Below are 22,631 nucleotides of genomic sequence, written 5' to 3'. Positions count from 1 at the left end.
AGCTCTGAGAGTGTGCACACCTGGCTTGGCCTGGCACCCACTCTTCACCAAACACCGATAATCACTAAGGTCCCAAGCATCCTGGGAGGCAAGGCCATGAAGATGAATGGCAGGAGTTTCCACCACTGTCATGGCCAGCCCTGGAACTTACAATCCTGCAGAGAAGAGGAGCCCAAAGCAGACAAAGTAAAACACAGCCCTCCTTGGGTTGCAAGAGTTTTATATGGGGTTTTCCTTTTTGTGCTCTTGGCCAAACCATGTAGGCAACCAGCTGTCCATCCAGAGCTCTTAGAAATCTGTGTCAGGGAAACTCTCAGAGCAGAATTAAGTGCAGGAAGTACAGGAGGTGAGCAGATGCTCTGCAAGGACTCAGACTCGCCTGTCAATGCCAAGGACACAACGCCTTGGATTTTGTCTGTTTGCTTGTTTTTGCAAAGTGTCTGGGCTTGGGGGCCTTGGAAAGGAGGTGAACTGGGGAGGGCTTCATTTTCAGACCTGCTAAGTGGAAACAGACTTTGACTCTTCTCTGCAAGGAGAAGAGGTGTGAAGACCAGAATGATCAATTCAGGTCCTGGCCCAGAGGTCCTGATCACTGAGAGTACTTGTCTGCACACTGGTATGCAGCTGGCCAAGCCTTCCCTGTCACCAGGCCAGGAGCCTTTGGGTGGCAGGAGAACTAGAGGCCAGAAGGTAGAGAGATGGACATGGAAGACCTGCTCACACATGCAGGGCCACAGCAATGTAGAAGGCCCCTGGCACCTGGTCTTGAGTTTGTCCCCATCTCCGAGGACTCGGAGATATTCCTACCTGCAGATGCTTCCCCTTGCATTCCCCATGTGCATTTTATCCCTGGCCACTAAAGGTGCCCACAGGTGTAGGCAGCAGAGCTCAGGTGTGGGCAGGAGTGCCCTGGTCAATCTAAGATGGAGGATGCCTTTTCCTGCCCTGCCTCCTCCTCCAGCATGGGACCCAGCAGAAAGCCTTGTTTTCCTCTGAGGCCGCCACACTGGCTGGGTTCTTCTCTTTTCTTTTTTCTTTTGACTGACAGACTCCCTGAAGTCCTGGCTGATTTTCTTGGGGACATATAGATTCTTTGACTCTAAAGGTGGAATCTTAAGTTTTCCAAATTGTCAGGACAATAAAGACCACGATTACAACAACCAGCTTTCCTGCAAAGCCCGGGCACACAGAAAAGACGCCTACCTCTGGGGCCCACAGACCCCTGTCTTCTTCAGTGCGCCTGGCACTTTGCAGCCTGAAAACACAAAGATCATCAGTCCCTCCAGTGTCACTCAGTGTCCCCTGCCCGGGTGGGAGCTGTCTGGCCAGCACTGCTGCGGACCACAGGCTCAGGCGCCGGTGGTGCACGGCGGGCGGGACGCGTGACGGCTGCGGTGCCCAGGCTGCCGGAGCGTGGGCGCGCGTCCCCTCGGCCGGCCGGCGTCCCCTCCGCGGTCCCCTCCGCGGCCCCCGCCCCAGCCCCCCAGCCTGGCTGCGCGCGGCCGGAGCATGCGCCGTGCGCGGCCGGGAGGCGGCGGGGAGGCAGCGCACATCACTCGGGGCCCCTTCCTGCACCCAGCCGCCAGTTGCCGGTTGCTAAGCAGTTATTGTTTCGGTGGCGATTGCAGAGGCTGTTGCTAATTGCAGAAAAGCCCCGCTCAGCAGCCGCATCTCCCCTCTCCCGCTCCTCTCTCTGCGCCCTGCATTTCAAGAGCACAGTGGGCTGCTGTGCCCGTCTCCCTCCCCCACCGCCCACGGACAGCCCCGGGATTTCCGAAGTATGGACTAGAATCGCACTTCTCCTCTCCCTGCCATTTGGACTCTAGTGGGTCCAAACTCACGATCAGATCCCATCTGCCCCGCGGTGGCGAGCGCCCCAGACAGGAGGGACCATGACCACCGCCAAGGAGCCCAGCGCCTCTGGGAAGTCAGCACAGCAGCAGGAGCAGGTAATGCTGCCTGGGGACAGGCTGTGTGTGTGTGTGTGTGTGTGTGTGTGTGTGTGTGTGTGAGAGAGAGAGAGAGAGAGAGAGAGAGAGAGAGAGAGAGAGAGAGAGAATGATCTGGTGTTTGTTTATGGCTGTAGCCCCCTGGGCCAAGCTGCTGAGTGAGCTTGGTGGCCATCAGCCTTGCTTCTCTCCCCTCCCACTCCACCCCTCTATTTTTAAAGGATGTCCTGGCTTTATAGATAATGGAAAGGCACAGAAAGCCTCTGGCAAGGTAAACTTGACTGGGCTACCTTTGTACAAAGGCCTCTCTCTTTAATGCTGCCTAATTTGACCTGTGTTAGTTGTGAAGGTTCCCAACTACTTTGTAATTTGGACAAGAAAGGGCATAGCCAAAAAAAAATCCAAAAGCTGATTCTGACCCTCCAGGCGGATTGTGCTCTGGTTCTCAGACAAGTCCAAAGAAATGGAGCCTTGTGTAAAGGACACTCCTGCCCCTGTGCCTCCTGTCTGCTTTCCTCCTCTTCCCTCCAGTATTTCTGGGAAGCAGGGGGTGGGCTGGTGCTCTTCTGAAAGCAAACTCTGCCATTGAAGGATGTTCCCTGAGGACCAGCAGCCTTACTGACAAGGCCTGCCTGGGGGTCCCTCTTGCAGGGGCTGCCCCTGCCCTGGGGAGGCCCACCTTCTGCAGAGGTTGGCAAGTGTGTGGGGGGCGAATGAAGACGAAGCCATGGGCAGGGCTTCCCCGCTCCTGAAGATCCTGTAATTCCTTTCACAGAAGATCCAAAGGGTTCTTCTGTCTGTTTAATCGCTGCTTAGTTCACTCACCTCAGGCAGATCATTAAAACAGACCCTGGGAGATTCACAAAGCACTCAGCTCCACTCCATAAATCAACAGCATAAACCAATTTCCCCAATGTGTTTTAGGGTTGTCTTTAGGCCACTTTTGCTAGGATTGGGGCAAAGAAAAGAAAAAGAGACCTCTCTAGAGTTCAGGGAAGCAAAGAGCCTCTTTGGGGACACAGTCTGACAGAATCTCACCACACACTAATCAAAGAATGCATAGAGGCAACTTTGGATCTGTATTTAGTGAGAGCTCCATTTTCGGGTCACCCCCAAACCCCATTTTTGATTAAAAAAAACAGACTGTCTCATTATATTATTGTTTTCACCTAAAGAACTTAAATACAGTTCATTTCTTCTGGGAAGAAAGCTTTGTAAATGGGAACTAAAAATTCTGCTTATTCAGTGTGAGTTGGTGCAGGGGTTAATGCTCAGCTTATCTTGACGGGTTCAGAGCAGGCAAGGCAAACCCTCCTCCTTTTAAAACTTCTACAGAACATCTGCTCGACAAAGAGTATTTCCACCATAAATTAGCATCTTATAACTAACTGGGTCTCCTTTTATTACAGTTCTCTTCCCTCCTTTTGGGCATTCAGGCTTGAACTAGGACCCTGGTAGCATTTCTTCATGGAGCTGATTGAGGTTATAATCATCAAGAGAGCACAGGTGTCTCTTGTTCACAGGCCTGAACCCGGTAAAAAGTTCAATCTACACTATGTAAGAGAATTTCCCGCTTCTGTCCAATTTTCCTCTTGTTCTGCCTGATAGCTCAGCATGCTGGAGGGTGGCAGGGGTTAATTAGGGTGTGGGTTTTGGAAGATGTACAAGCTCTTGGTTTGATTTTGTAGCTTTTGATTTATGGAAACTTCTTCCGTTATGGAAGACAGAAACTGGTATAGACTGAAGCCTGAGGGGCAGCCTTGGTTCCAGAGAGCAGGTGGGACACACAGAGGCAGCTTTCCTTGTCACACACAACTGGGAAGTCCTGGTCCTCCATCCTCAGCGGCACCTAAAAAAATTCACAGAGGTGCTCTGGGAAGTCCATAAAGAGAGGGCCAGCAGTGGATAGGAAGCAAAATGGATGGAGGACAAGTGTCTCACATTAAAGTGAGCATATAAACACATACACACACACACACACACACACACACACACGCACACAGCTTAGAGGACCTTGGCTAAAATCTTAACTGCCCCAAACACAAAGAAGTAGGTGAAATACTACATAATGTCCCTAAAGATTACTCTTATTCCTTTGTGATACATAATTTTCTGAAGGCCTTGACCTGGACCATGTGCCCAGGCTGCAGAGCTCAAAGAGCTCTCTTTAGTTCCCTATTGCACATTTTCCCTCAGCGCTCTGGGAACTTTGGGGCTCGTGCCATGTCTGGGCTGGGGGGCATCCACAGACACAGGGCGAGAGGAAACTGGCCTCTTATTTTGGGAGGGAAAGGGTTCCTGCTTTGTGGTTTCAGTTGGGAGTCATTTAGTTATCCTCACTAATTCATGGCCATCTACCTCTGCATCAGCAAGTGTCATCTCTTATCTGAAACTCAGGAGCAGTGGCTCTTTGCCCCCACATTGGGAGGCTTTCTTCCCAGGGGTGGATCTGGTATAGCCTGATGCTTGCAGGATTCTTCAGGACGTATGTGGTCAGTGCCATGCAGGGATCCTGCATGGTGGGTTCTTAGCTCACGGGAATAAGAGTTACCCCTCCTGCACCTGCCTTGGTCCTGGGGAGCCAGGCGTGTGGCTGGAAAGAAATGACTTGTATACTGAGGATTAGCACAGATTAATAAAAATATTAGGAAAAGATAAAAAACCAATCATTTCCCTATGAAACAGAGATTCCTGTTTTTATTTCCCAACTTGCTGAAATACAAATAGATGAATATGTGTGGTGCTTTTGTTTTGAAGGCAACTGTGTGGATACATTGGAGTAAAGGGGAGAAGGGACTTGTAGAAGACAATAGCTCTTACTATTTTCAAATGAAGTAGGGTCCCAGGGATGTGTGCAAGCAATTATACGTTAATCTGGTTGTTGAATTCACTCTTTGGCTCTGAAACCTTTCATATGGTGCTGAGACCCGAATCTACTCTGGTTCCACCTGCCTCTCCCCACCCCACTCCTCCTGCAGGGTGAAGCCCAGTAGATGAGGAGGAAAAGCTGGGGGTGGTTTGGTTCAAAGTTAGTGTGCTCTTACAAGGAGACTAAACCCTTCCTTAGAAAACCAAATGCAAGGAGTTTGCCACCTATAATTTCAAAAGTCCAGATTTATTCTAACATAGATTATCCCCGTTTCAAATGACTTAAGATTGCAAAGTAGCAATCAGTAATGCTACTGACTAGGAGAAGACAGAAGAATTAATTCTGGATTTCCCCAATGAGCCACAAAACATTTTCACTCAACTATTGAGCAGGGGCAAGTTTTCGGTGGCATATTCTCTGTATGCATGCATGTGTGTGGACATGAATGCACACCCACAAACACACACAGAAACACACTCATGGTCAACACCATAAACACACACAGCCCCCCCGTGTCACAAAGTCAGACTTGTAAAAAGACCTCCCAGGTGCGCCATTGTGCTCTTGTGCTCAGCAATCGTGCTTTATGTGAGAGCCTGTCTTTCCTCCATGGAGTGCCAGAAAGTGTTTCCGTGTGTGGAAGCAGTGGACTTGGTAGCTGCTAACTTAGGTCTTTTGCCCTGTGTTGAGTCACACTGTAACTTCTCTATACCTGGCAATATCCTGTTAGGACCATTCCTTGTTAGGTGACAGTTACTTCGCATTACTTCTTTTTTCTAAAACCTGTGTAAGACAGAATAGCCCTGCTGTATCTATCCTCCTATTAAATTATGGGCCCCAGAATCTTGCATGGTTAAATTATTTGTCTGAACATTTTTTTGTATGTTCTGTGTGTGTGTCTGGTACTGGGGCTTGAACTCAGGTCCTACACTTTGAGCCACTCCACCAGACTTTTTTTTTTTTTTTTTTTTGGTGGTGTAAGTCTTTTCAACATAAGGTCTCACAAACTATTTGCCCAGGCTGGCTTTGAACCATGATCCTTCTGATCTCTTTCTCCTGAGTAACTAGGATTACTGGTGTGAGCCACTGGTGCCCGGCTATCTAAACATTTTTGATAATGGCTTTACAAAAGATTTTTCTTTTAACAAGTAGAATTTTATAAACCATACATTAGATAGACTGGACATTAAAAGGCATGGTGTGTAGCCTTCTGAGAAAGGGTGGCTGATCTCTGGGGGTGTCTTGAACAGGACCTTGCATGTTCTTGCCTGGTGCTCATGTTGATTCTTGGACTAGTTGAATTTGACACTGAAAGAGGGGATATGGCTTTGGCCATGGTGAGAGTTAAATGTTTTGTGTAAGCATGTTAGAGGAAAAGCCAATGAGTAGTGTCTACATTTTGGTATTAGGATTAAAAATAAGAGGGTGAAAAAAACCCACAAAGATACCAGTCAATATTGGTAAATACGGCCATGATGTGTGGGTGGCCAAGATAGGAGAGGGGTGCCCTTTCAAGTATCACAAAAAGTGACATTGGTGGTGACTGTACTCAGATAAATGAAATTCCATTCTGTGCATGAGTTATCTAAGTTATCTAAGATCCTCTGGATAAAAGGAAACTTGAAGGAGCTGGTAAAACGCCTAGGACTTCCTTCATGGCAAGGAGAAAGATGGATGACCTTTGGCTGCAAAATGGGCTGATGTAAAGGATTTCGGGGGAGAACTGGGAAGTCATGGTATCCCACATAGAACACAGCACAAGAGGTCCAGGCCTTGGAGCCTGTGGGTCCTGGTGCAGAGGGATGGGGGAAAGAGGCTCACTGGTGGGTTGCTGTCCTCAGAGGAATGTGTTTGATGTTATCACCAGAGAGCAGCATGGTGATGAACGAGCAACTAGCTTGAGGCTGTAGTGAGCTGTGCTCTGGGGTCTTATGGGTAGTCCCCAATTTCCTAGGATCCACGTCACACCATCTATTAAACAAGGCCACCAACTAGTATCACTTGGTGCAGCCCAAACTCAAAACAATGGAAATCAGTGTCTTCACTTTCTGAAAAACGCTCTTGTGTGGTAAATGTGCTTTATTATATCATGCTGATATTCTGTTGAATTTAGTCTCACCCCTTATTTCCAGCACTACCGTTGGCAGGGTAGACTTAGTCAAGGCCTTCAAAGGCTGCATAGAAGGCCTGGGGACCACGGGAATTTAAGAGTGTTTTCTTTAACCTTCACCCAGTCACCTGTAGGCACGGCATGATGTGGAAGGTATTCAGGTGTTGGTCACTTACAGCAGGGAGTGGTCACCCTGCTTCTGCCTCATGGGGAAGGATGGTGTCATTCTCTAACAGAAATGAGCTGCCTGTGTGTGGCACCCAAAGATCTGGTTTTGCAGTCGGTGTGGCAGCCCCTGTTCATCTTCCTTGTCAGGAAGAGCGAGTCTGCCGACTTGGAGTTCTCACAGTTGAGGAAGAGAACACGGTGTGGGGGAAGCCGTGATTGGCATTCTTGCTTTGAAAACATCCCGCAAGTGGAGGTTGTGCGTTCTCAGTGCAGCCATCCTTTGGAGAGCCAACATGAGTAATACGACTTTATTTCCTTTTTTTTCTTTTTTGGTTATCTGTGGTTTTGGCAGGGGAGAAGTAACTGGGTCCTGTTGTAATTCTGCGTGTGATTAAAGTCCCTGAATCTTTCCTGACTGGAGTGCCTGAGCCTCTTAAAGGGGGGAAGTGCAGAAAGAGTTGTGACGGGACCCCACGTGACCAGCCAGAGAAAGGGTCAAGTCCAGGGAGTATGCTTTCAGTCCTCCTTAGTCCCCACATGTCCCTGACTTTTCAGGACGCCTCTGCCAGGTTCCTTTCATCCCCACCGGTACTTAGCATCTGTTGTGATCTACTCAGACTTGACTTTTGCCATCAAAGCTGCCACATGTGTGCTTCCACCTGGGCCTTGCTAAATGACCAAGATGAAAGCAATCTCTCTCTCTCTCTCTCTCTCTCTCTCTCTCTCTCTCTCTCTCTCTCTCTCTCTCGAGTTGTCATTTATCAGTAGTCTTTAGTGATTAAAGTCAGTGAAATTGTTAAGGGGTAAAATTTTAGCTACAGAATTGTGGTAGAACTGATGGAAGAAAAAAAACAAGGAATTTAGTCATGATCATTAATGGAAAATTCAGTCAAGGTGACAGAGAGGACTACCTTGTCTGTAAATCACTCGTAGGCTATGTGGATCTGAAAGCACCTGTGTATTCTGAGCTTATATTGAGGCAGACTTCCATCAAGCAAGTGCCAGTATTTGCTTCCAAATCCACAAGGGTTTTATGTAGATAGAGTTGAAATTTGCAGCAACCCCTTCTTAGGAGAAATCACCATGAGTTGGCCTCAGGTCCACCCTGCTAGCGTTATCTTTTCAGAAGTGGTAGCTATAGTTTTCCACCAATAGCTTCACCAAGCCATTGGTGAAGCCATCACTGATACAGTCAAATCTGGCTAAGAGAATTCTCAGTGACAATTTATGTCACTTACTAGCATCTGGTCAATTTTTTGAGATTGAACTTCCTCTGCCAGAACTCAAGCACAGATGCCTTCCCCAATCTGAAACCTCAGGAGACTGAGCATCACCTCCAGTTGCCAGTTTGTTAATGTGGAACAGAGGCTTCTAGAAAATATCCGTGTGCCCGGCTACGGGTAGTGGTAGGAGATGATGGAGCTCAGAGCATGGACGTAAATCTGCTGGGGGAGGTGGGGCGGGCTCCTTGAATACAGACTAAAAGACCAAAGTCTGCCCTGTGACATGCTTACTCTGAGGGTTCCTCCCCAGGAATCTGGTCTCTTGAAGGGGTTGATTATAGCCTCTGAATGAGCCACACAGTACAAATGCACTGTCACAACCCAAAGGTCCCCACTATGTCACAATTCTTTTTTCTCTTTTAAAAATTTGTAGTCAACAGAGATGGCTTAGAATGGTAGTGATATGTCTTAAAGTTCTCCTTTTATTATTTTGAAGAGGTGAGCTTTCTTCTTGTTGTGAGGCATATGGAGTTGTTTCAGTATTCACTCATCGAATTCTCAAACATGGCACTGACTATCTCAGATCTGCTCCCTGAGCAAGAGAGAGGAGCAAACCCATTGTCAGTTTTAACAGCCCGCCACCTGCTCCATCCACTTATTACACAGAGGTTGGATCAGAGAAAGATTTTTATTTTGATAAATAGGTAACACAGGGAGAGGAAAGCCAACATCTGGGAAAGGAGAGCTGGGCAGAAGTGGCTCAAGGTCAGGAGAGAGCATGGCTCCCAGCTGTGCTGCTACCCTCTGAAGGGCAGTAGAGTGGCTGCTCTGGAGAGGAAGAAGGTGTCTGTGGGGCACACAATGATTCAGGAAATCAGAAAGCAGAAATGTCCCCCAGTCACGGTGGCATGTGTCTTGTAAAGGAGAAGCTGCAGAGGATTAGTGCAATTCTAGAACACAGGGAGAAACCAGAGCCTGGCATTTTAGAGAATAGAAAACAGGGCTTTGGGACATACATGGAGTTGGAAGAGTGACTTGGACACAAAGATGTCATTTCATGAGTGAGATTGCCAAATCTAGGTGTGTCTCAGTAGATGAAAGGGCAGTGGAAGGTCCTGGTTTTGCAAAGAGTCAAAAGGATTTGTGATTTCACAAATAAAATGCAACAATATATTTTAAGAGATTATGCCACACTTGCATATATTTATGCATTTATAAATGCATCTATGCCATGTTTCCTCAAATACCCCGAGAGAGAGATTTGGGAAAACACAAGACAATTAGACTTTCTGGCTCTAATTTTGATAAACAAAATAAATACTCCATTCCTCCAACACCTTGTCTTACAGCCTATGTTTAATGAATGAGATTGACTGATAAAAGATCTTTTGTAGGCAAAAATTATTTTATTATTCAAAATTGTGAAGTTTTACTGTCTCGAACGCTCTCTTTCTGCATTTCATTAATGTAGCTGCCTGTTCCAAGGGCTGGGGGATGGAGGGTGTGGCTCTGTCCTGCCCAGGACCCTCTTTGGAGCACTGGCAGAACAATTGTGCTGTGGTCCTAGCGCCCCTGACTTCTGGTCCTGGTCCCCCAGCTGCTGCTGGGGACTTTGGGCAAATCCAGTCTGGTTTCATGTGGGAGTTATAATGCCTGATGCACTGTTGCTGTGGGAAGTAAAACAAATCACAGATTAAGCTCAGAGTTGGCATGGAGTCTTCAGTCTACTTGGTTGATGAGCACTTCCCATTTGCTCAACATAGCTATGGTATTCAAGTGACATTCCTTGCTTTCAACATTGGCAAGGGATGGAGTTCCCTCTAAGATAGAGCATGGTGTGCAATCAGGCAATGTTTGACTTTTAAGCATCTCCGAGATCCTCTTGCCCAGCAACTTTTGGACTTTGATTTAGTAACAGAACCCCTTTCCCGAAAGGAAATAAGCCAAGACTGGCACAGGAAGGACATAAAAGTACTTCTTTCAACCCCAAAACATGTTATTAGGACCCCAGAGCACAGCTCACAAGCCACACACCTACTTCACCAGTCTAATTTTACACAAGAGAAAACAAAGCCCAGAGAGGTTGAATACATTGCTAAAATCACACAGCTTGCAAACTGCAGCTAGAACACAAACCCCCACCACTTTTCAAATCAAGCAATCCTGAGTGAGGCATGATAAAAATAGTGCTTAGAAGGCTGACACAAAAACTGATGCCAACTGGAAACTAAAAGAAATAGAAGAATTAGGCAATATAAATAGATTTTTAAAAATGCCCATTTCAGTTTTGGGGATGTAGCTCAGTGGTGGAGTGCTTGCCTGGCATGTGTGAGGCCTGGGCTCCAAGCACTACATTGCACACAAACCGTCTGGAGATGAGTAAGGGAAGGTATGTGCTCTGGTTCACTTGGGGGCCACAGTTCTTGTTCTTCCCATCTCATGGGTGGATACGCTGTTTCTTTTGTTTATTGCACCAGTCCTGGTTGTATTAGGTGGTTCATAGCAACTTTTCACATTCAAGTAATTATTTAATGAGTTGCTTTGGAAACAAGTTAAAAATGAGGGTGTAACAATTGCTTTTCTCACAAAGTTTTAAAAGTAAGCAACAATTAATAAATCATGCATGCTCTGAAAGTGTGCAGTAGGTAATTTTCAATCTCTTCTTCTACTTGGATAACCTCTCAGGTAGTAGTTATACAACAGGTGTGGGGAGGCTGGAGTGTGAGGGAGGAGAGGTGCCCCAGGATGTCACCTGCACAAATTGGAGGTTTGGCACAGTGGGGTGCAGATGTTGAAGCACCTGGGCGCTTTGTTTGTTCACAAGCTTAAGCTGAACCAAAAGTATGTGGGTTGTGACCCGTTGGATTGTTGGAGTCATGGTCCTGTTCGCCAGAAACATTCTGTAACCTCGCACGCCCTCCTTTCTGTCTGTAGGGTGAGTGTCCCTGTTGTCCTCAGTAAGATAACATAGAAGCACCAGAAACAATTGGTGCTCAAGCCTTATTGACCAGGCAGCCAGCACCTCTGGGTGCTGTGCTAGGACAGGAGAGGTAGGGGCTGCGGAGGGCAATCAGGATGATACTCACTGTGGTAGACAGTGGATCTGTGAGCTGTGTCAGGTGTCAGGAGGCTGAGGGCACATGGCTGTAGAGCTAAGAGGAGCTAATGATGTCGTTAAGTCACGTCTGAGGGGTGGTTGAATATTATTAGAAGAGATAGGGATTTGAAAATTGTTTTACTTTCTAATTTGCTCTAAAAGGCAGAACCAGGGATCTGTGAGTTTGTGCCCCCAACTCTAGCTAAGGACCAGGGCAGGCTTTTTTCACTGTGGCTGACTTCCCGGTGTGCATCAGCCTGGGATGCTCACCTGTTCTCTTCCCCCAGAGGGGGAGCCTGACTAAGGGCCCAATCTCGTGAGGATTTCAAGACTTCAATATGGCACATCTTTCCCTTCTTTGACACACAGCTTTGAGTCTTTGCAGGACACAAGATATTGTGTTAATTCTTATATCTCTAATAACAACACAAATCACCATGGTGGACCCTCTGATCTGTGTGCTAAATGAATCTGTGAATGAATGTGGTATGTCTTCTTCTCTAAACCTCCTCTACAGTCTGATCCACAAAGTCAAGAACCCATGGTTTTATTCATTTATTCAATCAATGAATCATTGAACAAATGAGTCAAATTTTCAAAGTCCTAAAGGAAAACCAAATTCTCTGAATCACCAAATCCTCTGAATGACCAGCTCCACTTGACTTTCACAGCCATAGCATTCCACACACACCTACCACACTGAAACCATTCCTCCACCCCAGAGGCATCAGCCACTTGCCCCAGAACCAAGCCATGTGCAGTTGTGAACATTCAGTTGGTCCTCTGCTTCTCAGAGGGAGGAATGCCAATCAAGACAAAAGAATGCATGTGGATTGAGGTTCACGGAATGGAACGTTCTGGGGTATTTGATCCATGAGTCCCTGCTGCAGCTGTGTTGGAGTCTTGTCAAACTTTTTAATTAGGGGATACATGTTCAAGAGGGATTTTAGGTGACAGGGTAAATGGATTCCATGTGGGTGACAGGGTGACATGCTTCCTTACAAAAAAAAAAAAAAAGAAAGAAACTAGGGCTTGAGAGCCAGGGAGGGTGGGGGTGGGCTTAGGGAAGAAGTCTAAGTGAAACAGCTTAGGCTTTCCACAAGACTGAGTTCAGGCACCAGGTGTGGCATTTCCAGTCTGGAGACTTAGGATAAGTTGGGTGCCTCTATCTCCTCACTGAGCCAGTGCTCCACTCCCGGCTATGAGTGGCATCTCAAAGAGTGGAAGATCAGGGTGCGACCACGCCATGATAAGCCTCATCTGTCTTGACTGTCCCCAGGTCCCTGCTCGTGGTGCCTGAAAAGAGGACGCTAAGCAGAAACAAAGGTTTGCTTCCTCTGACCTGTGTTTGCTGCACTCGATGGAGTTTGCTTTCCCCTAACTGTTGCTGTTGCTTGAAATTGGACAGCCAATAAGCTGTACTTTAGGCAATTATTATGTCAGTTTGGGGCTCTTAAATTCATGAAGGGTGTGTGACTGCATGATTACACTGAGTTACTTGAAGCTGCACTGTGGTGTATTATGTGTGGGCCGTGTGTCTGCATTTTAGATACTTGCTCATCTTAGCCCAGTAGTGATGCTGCCACGAACCTGAAATTGTCAAGCAGCCAAGGACAGCACTGTATTCAGAATAGACCCCATATTTTACATTTATTAAAATCTCACAATAAGGCCAGGTTTTAGATTAATAAATTTAGGTTCTGAGAAATTATGGGCCCAGTAACAAGTAGATATATGCTTATAATATCTTATTAGTTTACTTTTATTCGGTAATATCTCTGCTCAACGCTTCAGATTTACGTGATTGTGTTGTCTTTGCTTGCATGAATAAATTACACTTGAAGTAGCAGATCCTGAGTCCAAGAAAACACTACAGAAAAGAAAGTTCTCTGCACAGGGAACTTGGCTGTGCATTTGTGAACCTCACAGAGGCTTGCAGAAAACGTTCTCAACAAGTGAATACTAAGGGAAGGAAATACAAAATTTGTGTGTGTCTTCTACCTAAGACTTCATTTCATGAAACTCAAAATACCTTTTGACTCAGTGGTAGCTTTTGTATTGGTTCAATGTGTTGAATTTTAGGAGTACATTTGAAAATTTAGATAAATATCAGATTTAAAATTTTTTAAATCTTTGCATAAGCTCTACCCTGTGGGAGAATCCTTACTTCTCGTCCTCCAGTCACTTTTGCATTAAGTAGATACATTTAGAAACGTGTGTAAGAGTTTTTAATGATAAAAGATTTGTTCTTTGTCTCTCTTGGTCACTCCTTCTATGGTAGGAATGCCAATTACTTTCTTGCATTTTCCTGAAAAGAGGAGTAATCAATTAAAAGATAATAAGAGCAGTCTTTGGGCAGAAACTTATTAAGGCACAAAGCAATTGCTTCCATACATGGTGCCTGGCCTTCCTCACCTGCCCCCAACACAGCACTACCAAGGCCAAAAGCCAACATCACATGACTGAGGTCTTTGGAAAGCAGCATGTACATGGGTAAAATTTCTTGGAAAGATAAGTCTTTTGACTGATATTTGCTGAAAGAGTTGAAAATTTCCCAGTTCAGGCCCATTGTTGCATAACCAGAGATGGCTGACAGAGGACGTTTGGCCTGCAAGGTGGGAACATTTATTACTCAGGATATATCATTTATTACTCAGGATACATTGTTTTAGTTCCTCTTTGGCTCAGTAAGTAGAGTGTAGTAACCATCTGGCATCATTTGTTTCCAGCCTTGGGCATGAGGGGAGATTGGTAGAGAGAAAAGAGAAAGAGGGTTTGGTGTATCTGGTCTGATTGTTTGGGGATGGCTGTCTGGTAGTGAGAATTGCTGATTCAGATGATGAGGTCATGTGTGCACACACAAGGATCCTCCCAGTCAGAGTCCTCTGCTCCTCTGCTTGGGTTCTTTGTCACTGTGGGGCTATGTGACCCCCAAGGCCAGCAGCAGCAGGAGGGGACTATGATGGCCAGGGTACATGATGAACTATGAACACCGAGGACACCTAAAGGAAGTCCCCAGAGTCCATGCCATTGTGGATTTCTCCAAAGTCTTACTGATTTTCTAAAGCAAAAGTAATACATTGATGATGATCTAGTTCACATAAAAACATTACTCAAGAAGATAATTTGCTTTGCCATAATGCTGGTGAAAGCTTTATTTCCAGGTTAAAACTTGGTTTTCTCGGCATAATTTTAACATCTAGAGTGCAGAAGTGATATGGCTTTTATTTATTTATGCGATACTTTGCATAAGTGCTAAGAAAGTTGCAGGGGGAGCTACGGAGGAACTCTGGGTTACAAAATGTTAGTAGCCACATTGAAAAGTAAACGAAACAGATGGAACTAATTTTATTTTAATCAAATAATCCAAAAGTCTTGTCTTCACATGAAACTATTGTAAAAATTGTTAAGGAACTTTTAATATTCTTTCTACCATGCTGTCTTTGAAACTGGAGGTATGTTTTATACCTATAGCTCTTCTTGGTTTTGCAGGAACATTTCACGTGCTCAGTGTCCCTGTGTGGCCTCAATTAGCAGTGCCTATGCCAGCTCTTACTGTGCTTGGTTTTCATGTGAGACATCTTGCACCCTGTGCTATTCTCGATTCCACAGCAAAACAAAGGTGGCACCTCCAGGCCAGAGAAACTATACCTAAAGTCCATCTGTCAAGTGGAAAATTAGCCAGCTGTGTTTCTGTTTAGACTTACATTAGCTAATGTAAGTAATATTCTAGAATTTCATGAAAGGTCATTCCTCTGTAAATCTTCCCTGAGAAAGCATAGATTTCATTACGGACTGTTCAACAGACTTCTAGACACAAAGGACCTGGAGGAAAGGCAAAATATTAATACTGAGCAAGCACCTGCTGTGTGCTTAGCATCTCTGCACAGATAGCATCTACCCTTGCAGCCTGGAATAGCTTCCACCAAAGACTTGGCAATTTACTAAACTTGTGCTCCTCGCATCCTTCCTTAAGATGCATCCTAGCTCTGAGCTGAGGCTGCAGCCCAGCTGCAACTGCAGGAGCTGGGGGAGGCATAGGAGCTGCTCTGCCCACCCCCATTGCTTCATTACAGCTGCTTGCTGGGGACCAGCAGAGGTCAAAGGTGGGAGATAGCCTTACAGAGCTTCCCTCCAGCAGATACCATTAGGAAGCAGTCTTGACAGGCCTTCACATTAGGATGCAGTGCACATGCGTGTTTGTAGAAGGAAACGCATTTGAAGTGTGGAAATCAGAAGGCCTTGTTTCCCTGATTTCTCCTTACTTGGGTGAAATAAGGGCAGTCTGGGTCAACGGCAGGAGGAGGACAATTTGCCTGTGGTCTAAAACTTTGTTTCTGATGATACTCTGTGCATGAATAGAATCATGTTTAATGACTGATTTCCTGCTGTGCTATGCCACATAGATGACTGCAAGCAGCATGAGATGACCTCCACCTTCAGGGAACATGACAGCATCAGGGGATGTATGGGAGAGTGGAAAGTTTCTAGATTTTAGCAGACCTCCTAATTCCCAGTGCACTTGGGAAGATCGTGACATTTATTGGATATCTATTCTGAAATGAAAAATATTATATACCAGAGGGGCTCATAGGGAGTAAACATGAAAGCCCTTGTCTTCAAGTGTTTGAAACCTAAAACACGCTCACATTCGCTAAGCATACCTTCTTCAGGTGCCTAAACTTTTGCTGCACTACTGTGAAGTTATCATCCTGACTTCACAGTGCAAAGCAGTCAACTCAGGCAATGCGTGTGAAAGTTCACTGTGTGCTGCGATGCTGTTCCAGGGAGAGCACCTTCTGTTTTCCAGATCATGGCAGAAGCTGGCCTACTTGTGAAAAGGAATGGGCCATTAGCCCTGCTCAGAAAAAAAAAATGGAGTAATGAAGAAATACAGATCCAAATGAGTTGCCATTCCACACACTTCTTGGAGAAGCTTATGAAGCCCCTTAAGCATGGAGGGCCTCTGTAAGCTTGACGATAAAGCTGTGAGAACATCACTTCCTCTTCCAAGATGGTTCTGTTGTGAAGTTCTTTAAAGTTTATGTAGAATTCTTTAAATTGGTGCAGTTTCCCTGAGGCTAAATTTCTACTGAAAGCTTGTTCACACAAAGACTGTAGGAGTTGAGAGCTGCATGGAAAGTGTGCAGGTGTCTCTCTCTGTGTGTGTGTGTGTGTATGTGTGTGTGTGAGAGAGAGAGAGAGAGAGAGAGAGAGAGAGTCACTGGTGGAAACCCATCAACCCTCATGGGTGATATCTCACCCACACATTTGCCATCCCTCCAGCAGGCAGACAGGAGCATCTTTCCAGAGGGAAAACTGAGCAATAATGTCCCACTTGGCTCAGATGTCTGAGCCTGCACTCCCGTAATTTCAACAGCAGCTCCTCTCTCTTTCTCTGTCTATGGTAGGCCTCAGGAAGGAGGCACAGGCTTCCTGTCTTCAGTTGTGAAGATTCTCCCTAATAGCTCTGAGTCTCCCTTTTTTACAGTTACTTTTGGGTCATAATATTGTTACCTGAGCTGGTGGAAGTTGGAAATGGATAAATCCCAATGATATTATGATACAAAGGCTGGTTGGATTTGTTGTTGGTGGTGTGGCACGCACCTTCTGTGTCACCCAGCACTTCTGCAATCAGGTGTTGCAGGCTCACTACAGGTGTTGTAGGTCCTCACAGGCTCTTAGGATGGGCTCTGTCATCTCCATTCTCCATGGGAGGGGAGGAAGCCCTCCCAGAGAGTGTTCCTGGGTCCTGGGCGGCTGGTGAGCTGTGGAGTTGGGGTTCGGCTTGGTCTCCTCTCGCCACTCCCACTGTGTCACCAACTGTTCTGCTGAGGGAGGGTTTAGGACCCAGAGAGCAAAGAAGAGTTTTTAGGGTAGCTCTTTACAACAAAGACATTCTTTCCTCTGGAATACTCTTGCTGGCCTTGATCATCCTGAGCCTTCATGCCCATCCTGCCTTGAGGATTTGCTTTTATACCTTTGCTTGAAACACAAATGGGGCTCTCATTTGCCATTGCATTTGATCTCTACACAGTGCCCTAGGAATCACTTTTAACATTGCCAGGAGTTTGGCTGGAGTCTCATGTCTGTGATGGAAATTCCATTCCCAAAGAAAGAGAGCAATATTTCTGATAGGTGTTTATTCCAGTAATCCAGAAAGTGAATCAGTTGATCCTGTTTGCTTTATTCTCATTAGAAACTTAATGTTTGGATGGCATTTTCATCATCTGTTGAGAACTATGCCAAGAAACATATCCAATAAACATATCCAATAAACGTCATTAGTAATCAAAGGGGTGACTGTTACATTGTCTGCAGTTACATTGACTGCTACATCCCTAACTGTGCAGACCAAGGGCACATTTTTAATGGATTCAAATAACAAATATAAATTGTGTCTCTGTTACCTGAATATCTTACCTGTTTGGAGGTTTTATTGTTACCAACTGCCAAGTAACAGGCATGCATCATTTTAATTGAACCTTAAGCCTGACACTTTTATTGAAAAGAATGGATTTTGAGTTACTTTTCATCCATAAAGGCTGCAGGAAGCCTGTGCTTCCTCGGGAAAGGCTATCTCCGTCACCTCTAGGCCTCGAGGAAAAATAAAACCACACTATCTCACATCCTGGATATCTGACAAAAAAATCGATCAACTAACTCTCCAAAGACCTGCAATGAAATGACTACAGGGAATGAAAGAAGCATGACGGTGTACAGATGGTCGGACCCTGAGCTTGAGGTCTGGGATGGCCAAGCTCTGGGCTCTACTGATGACGAGGGTACCTTCTATGAGTCAACTCTTTGCCCATAGACATTATGTGACATTTTCACTGTTTTCTAGCACTGGGATTTGAACTCAGGACCTTGCACTTGCTTGGTAGATGCTCTATTGCTTGAGCCATTCCTCCAGCCCTTTTTACTCTCATTATTTTGGAGATGGGATCTTGTTTTTTGCCCAGGTCAGCCTGGACTATGACCTTCCCAATTTATGCTTCCCAAGGATTTATACTTTGTCATAGCACAGGCACAGATAGAACTGTGATAAAATTGAGCCTGTCATCTCAGAACCACAGTTTCAAAGACCTGAGAACTCCACCTTGCACCAGAGGATTAGATAATTTCCCTTGTTGTCAGAGGCGACCTCATCTGGACCCCAAAAGGTTCATACTTGCCCAGTGTTTATGTTTATCAAGAACATAAATTCTGCTATCTTGATCTGTTATATGCTGCTATAACTGAATGCTTGAGACTAGGTAATTTATAAAGGAGAGAGATTTATTTCTTATAGTTCTGCAGGTTAGGAAGTCCAAAGTTGAGGGACTTAAATCTTTTTTTGGGTTTTTGTTTTTTTTTGGCAGCACTGGGGTTTGAACTCAGGGCCTCACACTTGCTAGCCAGGTGCTCTACCACTTGAGCTGTTGCACCAGCCCTTTTATTGTGTTGGGTATTTTTGAGATAGGGTCTCATGAACTATTTGCCTTGAACCACAGTTATTCTGATCTCTGCCTCCCTGATAGCTAGGATTACTGGCGTGGGTCACTGGCACACAGCAGAGTCTTACATCTTGCTGTGTCCCCCCATAGTGGAAAGGCAAGAGGACATGAGAGGGGCAGGGAACAGGGCAAATGTAGCTATTAGGACCGACCCACTGCTACCATAAACTCATCGAGCTCCTCTTACAAGCTCCCAGAACTGCTGCCATGGGATTAAATTCCCAATGCATGAATCTTGGAGGATACATTCAAACCACAGCACTGGAATTCAGCTGCACTGCTGATTTCAGCCTGTAAATATAGAAACACTTCAAAGCCTTTGCAGGCTACAGTAATCATCATAATGTAATTTGTGTGTTTGTTGCAAAGAAATAATACCATTTTGTTTTCCCATTATGATTTTTATGAGAGTTAGCTGTTCGGCACTCATATCTTTTCCAAGATATGGGCAAATTAGATACCCTCTTGAGTTCTTACAAAGAAGGCATGAGAAAGGGAGATAATTGGCCTGTTTTGGTCTGCAAGCAGTATTCAGAAGGGTGTGTACCATTAAGAATCCAAAACTGGATGTGTCAGAGTTCCTGTATCCCAGCATCGCTTAGGAGATAAGAAAAACTTGTATCTAGGTTTCTGTGGGTCAGTCCCAGCATTTTGTCTGGTGTGTGAGGCCCTCGGATAACTGTTGGAGTCTGTGTGAAGATAAATGCTTGTAGAAAATAAAGTTTTGTTTAGGTATAGAATCCTTGAGATGAAGGGTAACAGAAGAAAACAGAAGAATCAATAGTCACTAGAACTACAGAGATAAAAAACAGCGTTAAGTGCTTTATGTGGGGGGCATACACCCCAATTTGATCAGGACACTTGGATTGTGACAGTTATCCCGACTCAAGTTTTAGTAGCATTCCCTTTGGTTCTTGGCAGTCTGTTTGGGGCATTAAGTCACTTGGTCAGCATTTGTATGTATGAAGAGTTAGTATCTTAAATTCGCAATAGAACAGGAGTAGAAATGAAGATAAATGCTATTTTGAGGTCCTCTTTTACTACATTGTGATTTGATATCTACACAGACTTCAATTTTTCTTTGAAGACTAGTGTTAACTTTGTTTCTTAGAAGAAAATTGAAGGTAATAAAAATAATAAAACTTTGCTGAAGCTGTTGTAAAGTTTACTTTCAAAAGTGGAACTGGGGTTCAGATCTCAAAAACTTCATTGTCTGTTTGACACCCACCCCACACAATAGGAATGGAAAAGCAAAAGAAACAATGGGGTGGGAGATATGTGGTGTGCATTCCTTTCCTCTACTGTGAACTGGCTTCTTAACAACCACTGTTTATACCACTGGATTTGTGCATTGTTTGCCAGGACAGCAGAGAAAATGCAGATATTATAAGCCTTGCGATAATTTGCAAAAGAAATCTAATTTGCCCAGACTATTGCATTTCTGCCTTGCCTTCAGTGGAAATAAACATTACCGGGTGTAATTCCTGATACACTAGGAGGCTGTGTGGCTGATTTCCTCAGACCCTCTGACGGAGGTGGCCGTTAGTCATGCTTACTGGAACAGTCCTCGCCAGGTCTGTGAGCTCAAGCAGACCATGGCCTCAGACCTTAGCTTTGTTGATATTCAGAGACTAAGGAGGAAAATGGTTTCTTCAGGTCTTCACATTCCTCTATTTTCCCCTGGTGTGACATGTGGTTCAAGGTGTAGAGCTGTCCGTGGGAGTGGGCCTGGTTTTGCATGATGTGACCTGCTAGGAAATGGCCCTGCACACAAGGTGACAAAGGCAGAGAGCAGGCAACAAAAGACTTGTGATGACTGGATCATCCCAAAGTTCCATCCCACAGTAGGAAAAGTGGCTCTCACAGGAAAAGAGTGGCCTGAAAGGGATTCTTGTCTGATCAGTGGGGCATTTGCTCAAGTGCTTTTTCAAAGAGGAATTGGTATGTGTGTAGAGTGAAATAGAATGAGGGGAGAAATACCAATAGGGAAGCCATTAATTTGGTGGAGATGTAGGTCTGAAAATACTCTTTGCTGGTCTGCCTAAAATAGCAGGGAAACCTTAGGAATTCTATTGATCTTGGATTAGTATCAAGGAACCATAAAACATTCATACAGGAAGGTGATTTAGTGATCCTTAAGCTCACTCTGAAACAAGAAAGAAAGGCTCATGTACTTCCCAGTTCACTTGTTATTGGTGGCAGGAGTCAGGTTTACATCTATTACCCCCCTTACCCCCATGAGCCCCTATTCCTGGAGAGCGGTAGGGATCCTGGGATCATGGGAATGGGATCCTGGGTGGGACCAGAGCCCAGACCTTAGGTAGAAAGCTGTGTCACTTCATCAGTCTCCACAAGGCTTGGGTTGGCCTACTGGGTTATTTTCTTCCCAATTTTCATCAGTCAGGGTTGTTAGAAACACTACAAATAAATATTTCTAAATGTGTATAGTTCTTCAAATAGGACCTTCCATCTTTCAAACATTTATTATAATGTGTTTTTCCTGGAGCAGTTTTGAATGATAAGTGGAAGTCACTAGTCTTCACTCAGCTATCTCTTAGGGAAGTAGAAATGAGTAGGACACTAGTGTTTTCTCTAGTTCATGACTTTTCTTAAATGTTCTCCATTAAATATTTGGTGTACATATTTGTTTTATCTTGATTTCAACAAAACTTTACTGCGCACCCAATGTAGTATTGTTTAGACCAGTATGACTCTGTAGAGACTTCAGCAATGGTGTAATTGTTCTGTCTATACTGACCAATATGGTAGACACTAGTCACATGTTGTCAGTAAGGTCTTAAGTGTGGCTAGTGTGAAGAAGAGATGGGGGTTTTAATTTTATTTAGTTTTAATAATTAAAACTGAAATTGATATGGCCACATATGGATAGTTGAATAATGGTTATCATATTGGAGAACACAAGTCTAGATGTTGCTACTGGGTGAAAACAAAAGTCATGTTATGATCCCTGGGTCCCAAAGTACATCCATCCCAGCCAGAGTGGTGTGGAGGGTGGGAGACACAATGAATAAATAACTACACCACAGTGAGATTGCTGTTGAGTGGCAAGTCAGAAGAAGATCCTGGGATGGCAGAAGAGAGTGAGCATGGCTCTTCCTGGGTCAGAAGGTACCAGGAAGATGGTAACTGTAGGTAATACTTGAACCACCTGTGAGTGAGCTCACACAAGAGGTGAGCAAAAAGAGGAGGGGATTTTCTATGGATAAAACATGTAAAAATTCACAGTGGTGTAAAAAAGTAGAGGGCCTGAGGGAATCTTTATCTTTGGGAGACCTGTGTATACATGCAGGAGCGAGTGATGGTATGGTAAGAAGTGGTGGTGTTCCGCCCATACTGTGGCCCTGTTCTACCATAGCGTTCTGTGTGACCTTAGGTAAATTAGTCTACCCTCAGGACCTCAGTCTTCTCTTTGGGAAATGGGAGCCCTGACTTAAAGTCTGCAGGCAGGGGTGAGGCAGTCTGGGGACTCCTTCCACCTCCAGCTTAGTACAGGAAGTTTCTGTCACAGTTACCATAGGTAGCTCCTGCAGTCACTGGCACCTGCCTTGCCTTCCTTGAAGACCATGCAAATATTCTTGGTATCATCTTTGACATTGGGTAGTATGGAACAAAGATGACTTGGAGAGTCTTCTGAAGCTGTACGCTTGCCAATGTGGCCACCTCCTTCAGCTAACACAACAGTGTCCTACTCTGAT

General features: G+C 45.1%; 1 protein-coding gene across 6 annotated transcripts in view; it reads left to right on the top strand.

Annotated features, from left to right (window-relative positions):
• Positions 1 to 22,631, top strand: part of Dpp6 (dipeptidyl peptidase like 6) — a 945,197-nt gene that overhangs the window by 450,107 nt on the left and 472,459 nt on the right. Inside the window, exon 1 of one of the 6 annotated variants that reach the window (XM_074060151.1) lies at positions 1,531 to 1,949. The exons of the other annotated variants lie outside the window; for them this stretch is intronic. Coding sequence (XP_073916252.1) covers positions 1,893 to 1,949 — 57 coding nt within the window. The 5' untranslated portion in view covers positions 1,531 to 1,892. Of the gene's footprint in view, positions 1 to 1,530; positions 1,950 to 22,631 lie in introns of those variants that run through there. 6 annotated transcript variants of the gene reach the window in all.

Source organism: Castor canadensis, chromosome 2, assembly GCF_047511655.1.
Source record: "Castor canadensis chromosome 2, mCasCan1.hap1v2, whole genome shotgun sequence".
Lineage (NCBI taxonomy): Eukaryota > Metazoa > Chordata > Mammalia > Rodentia > Castoridae > Castor > Castor canadensis.
Note: the sequence above shows the minus strand (reverse complement) of the source record. Positions and strands in the feature narration are given on the sequence as shown.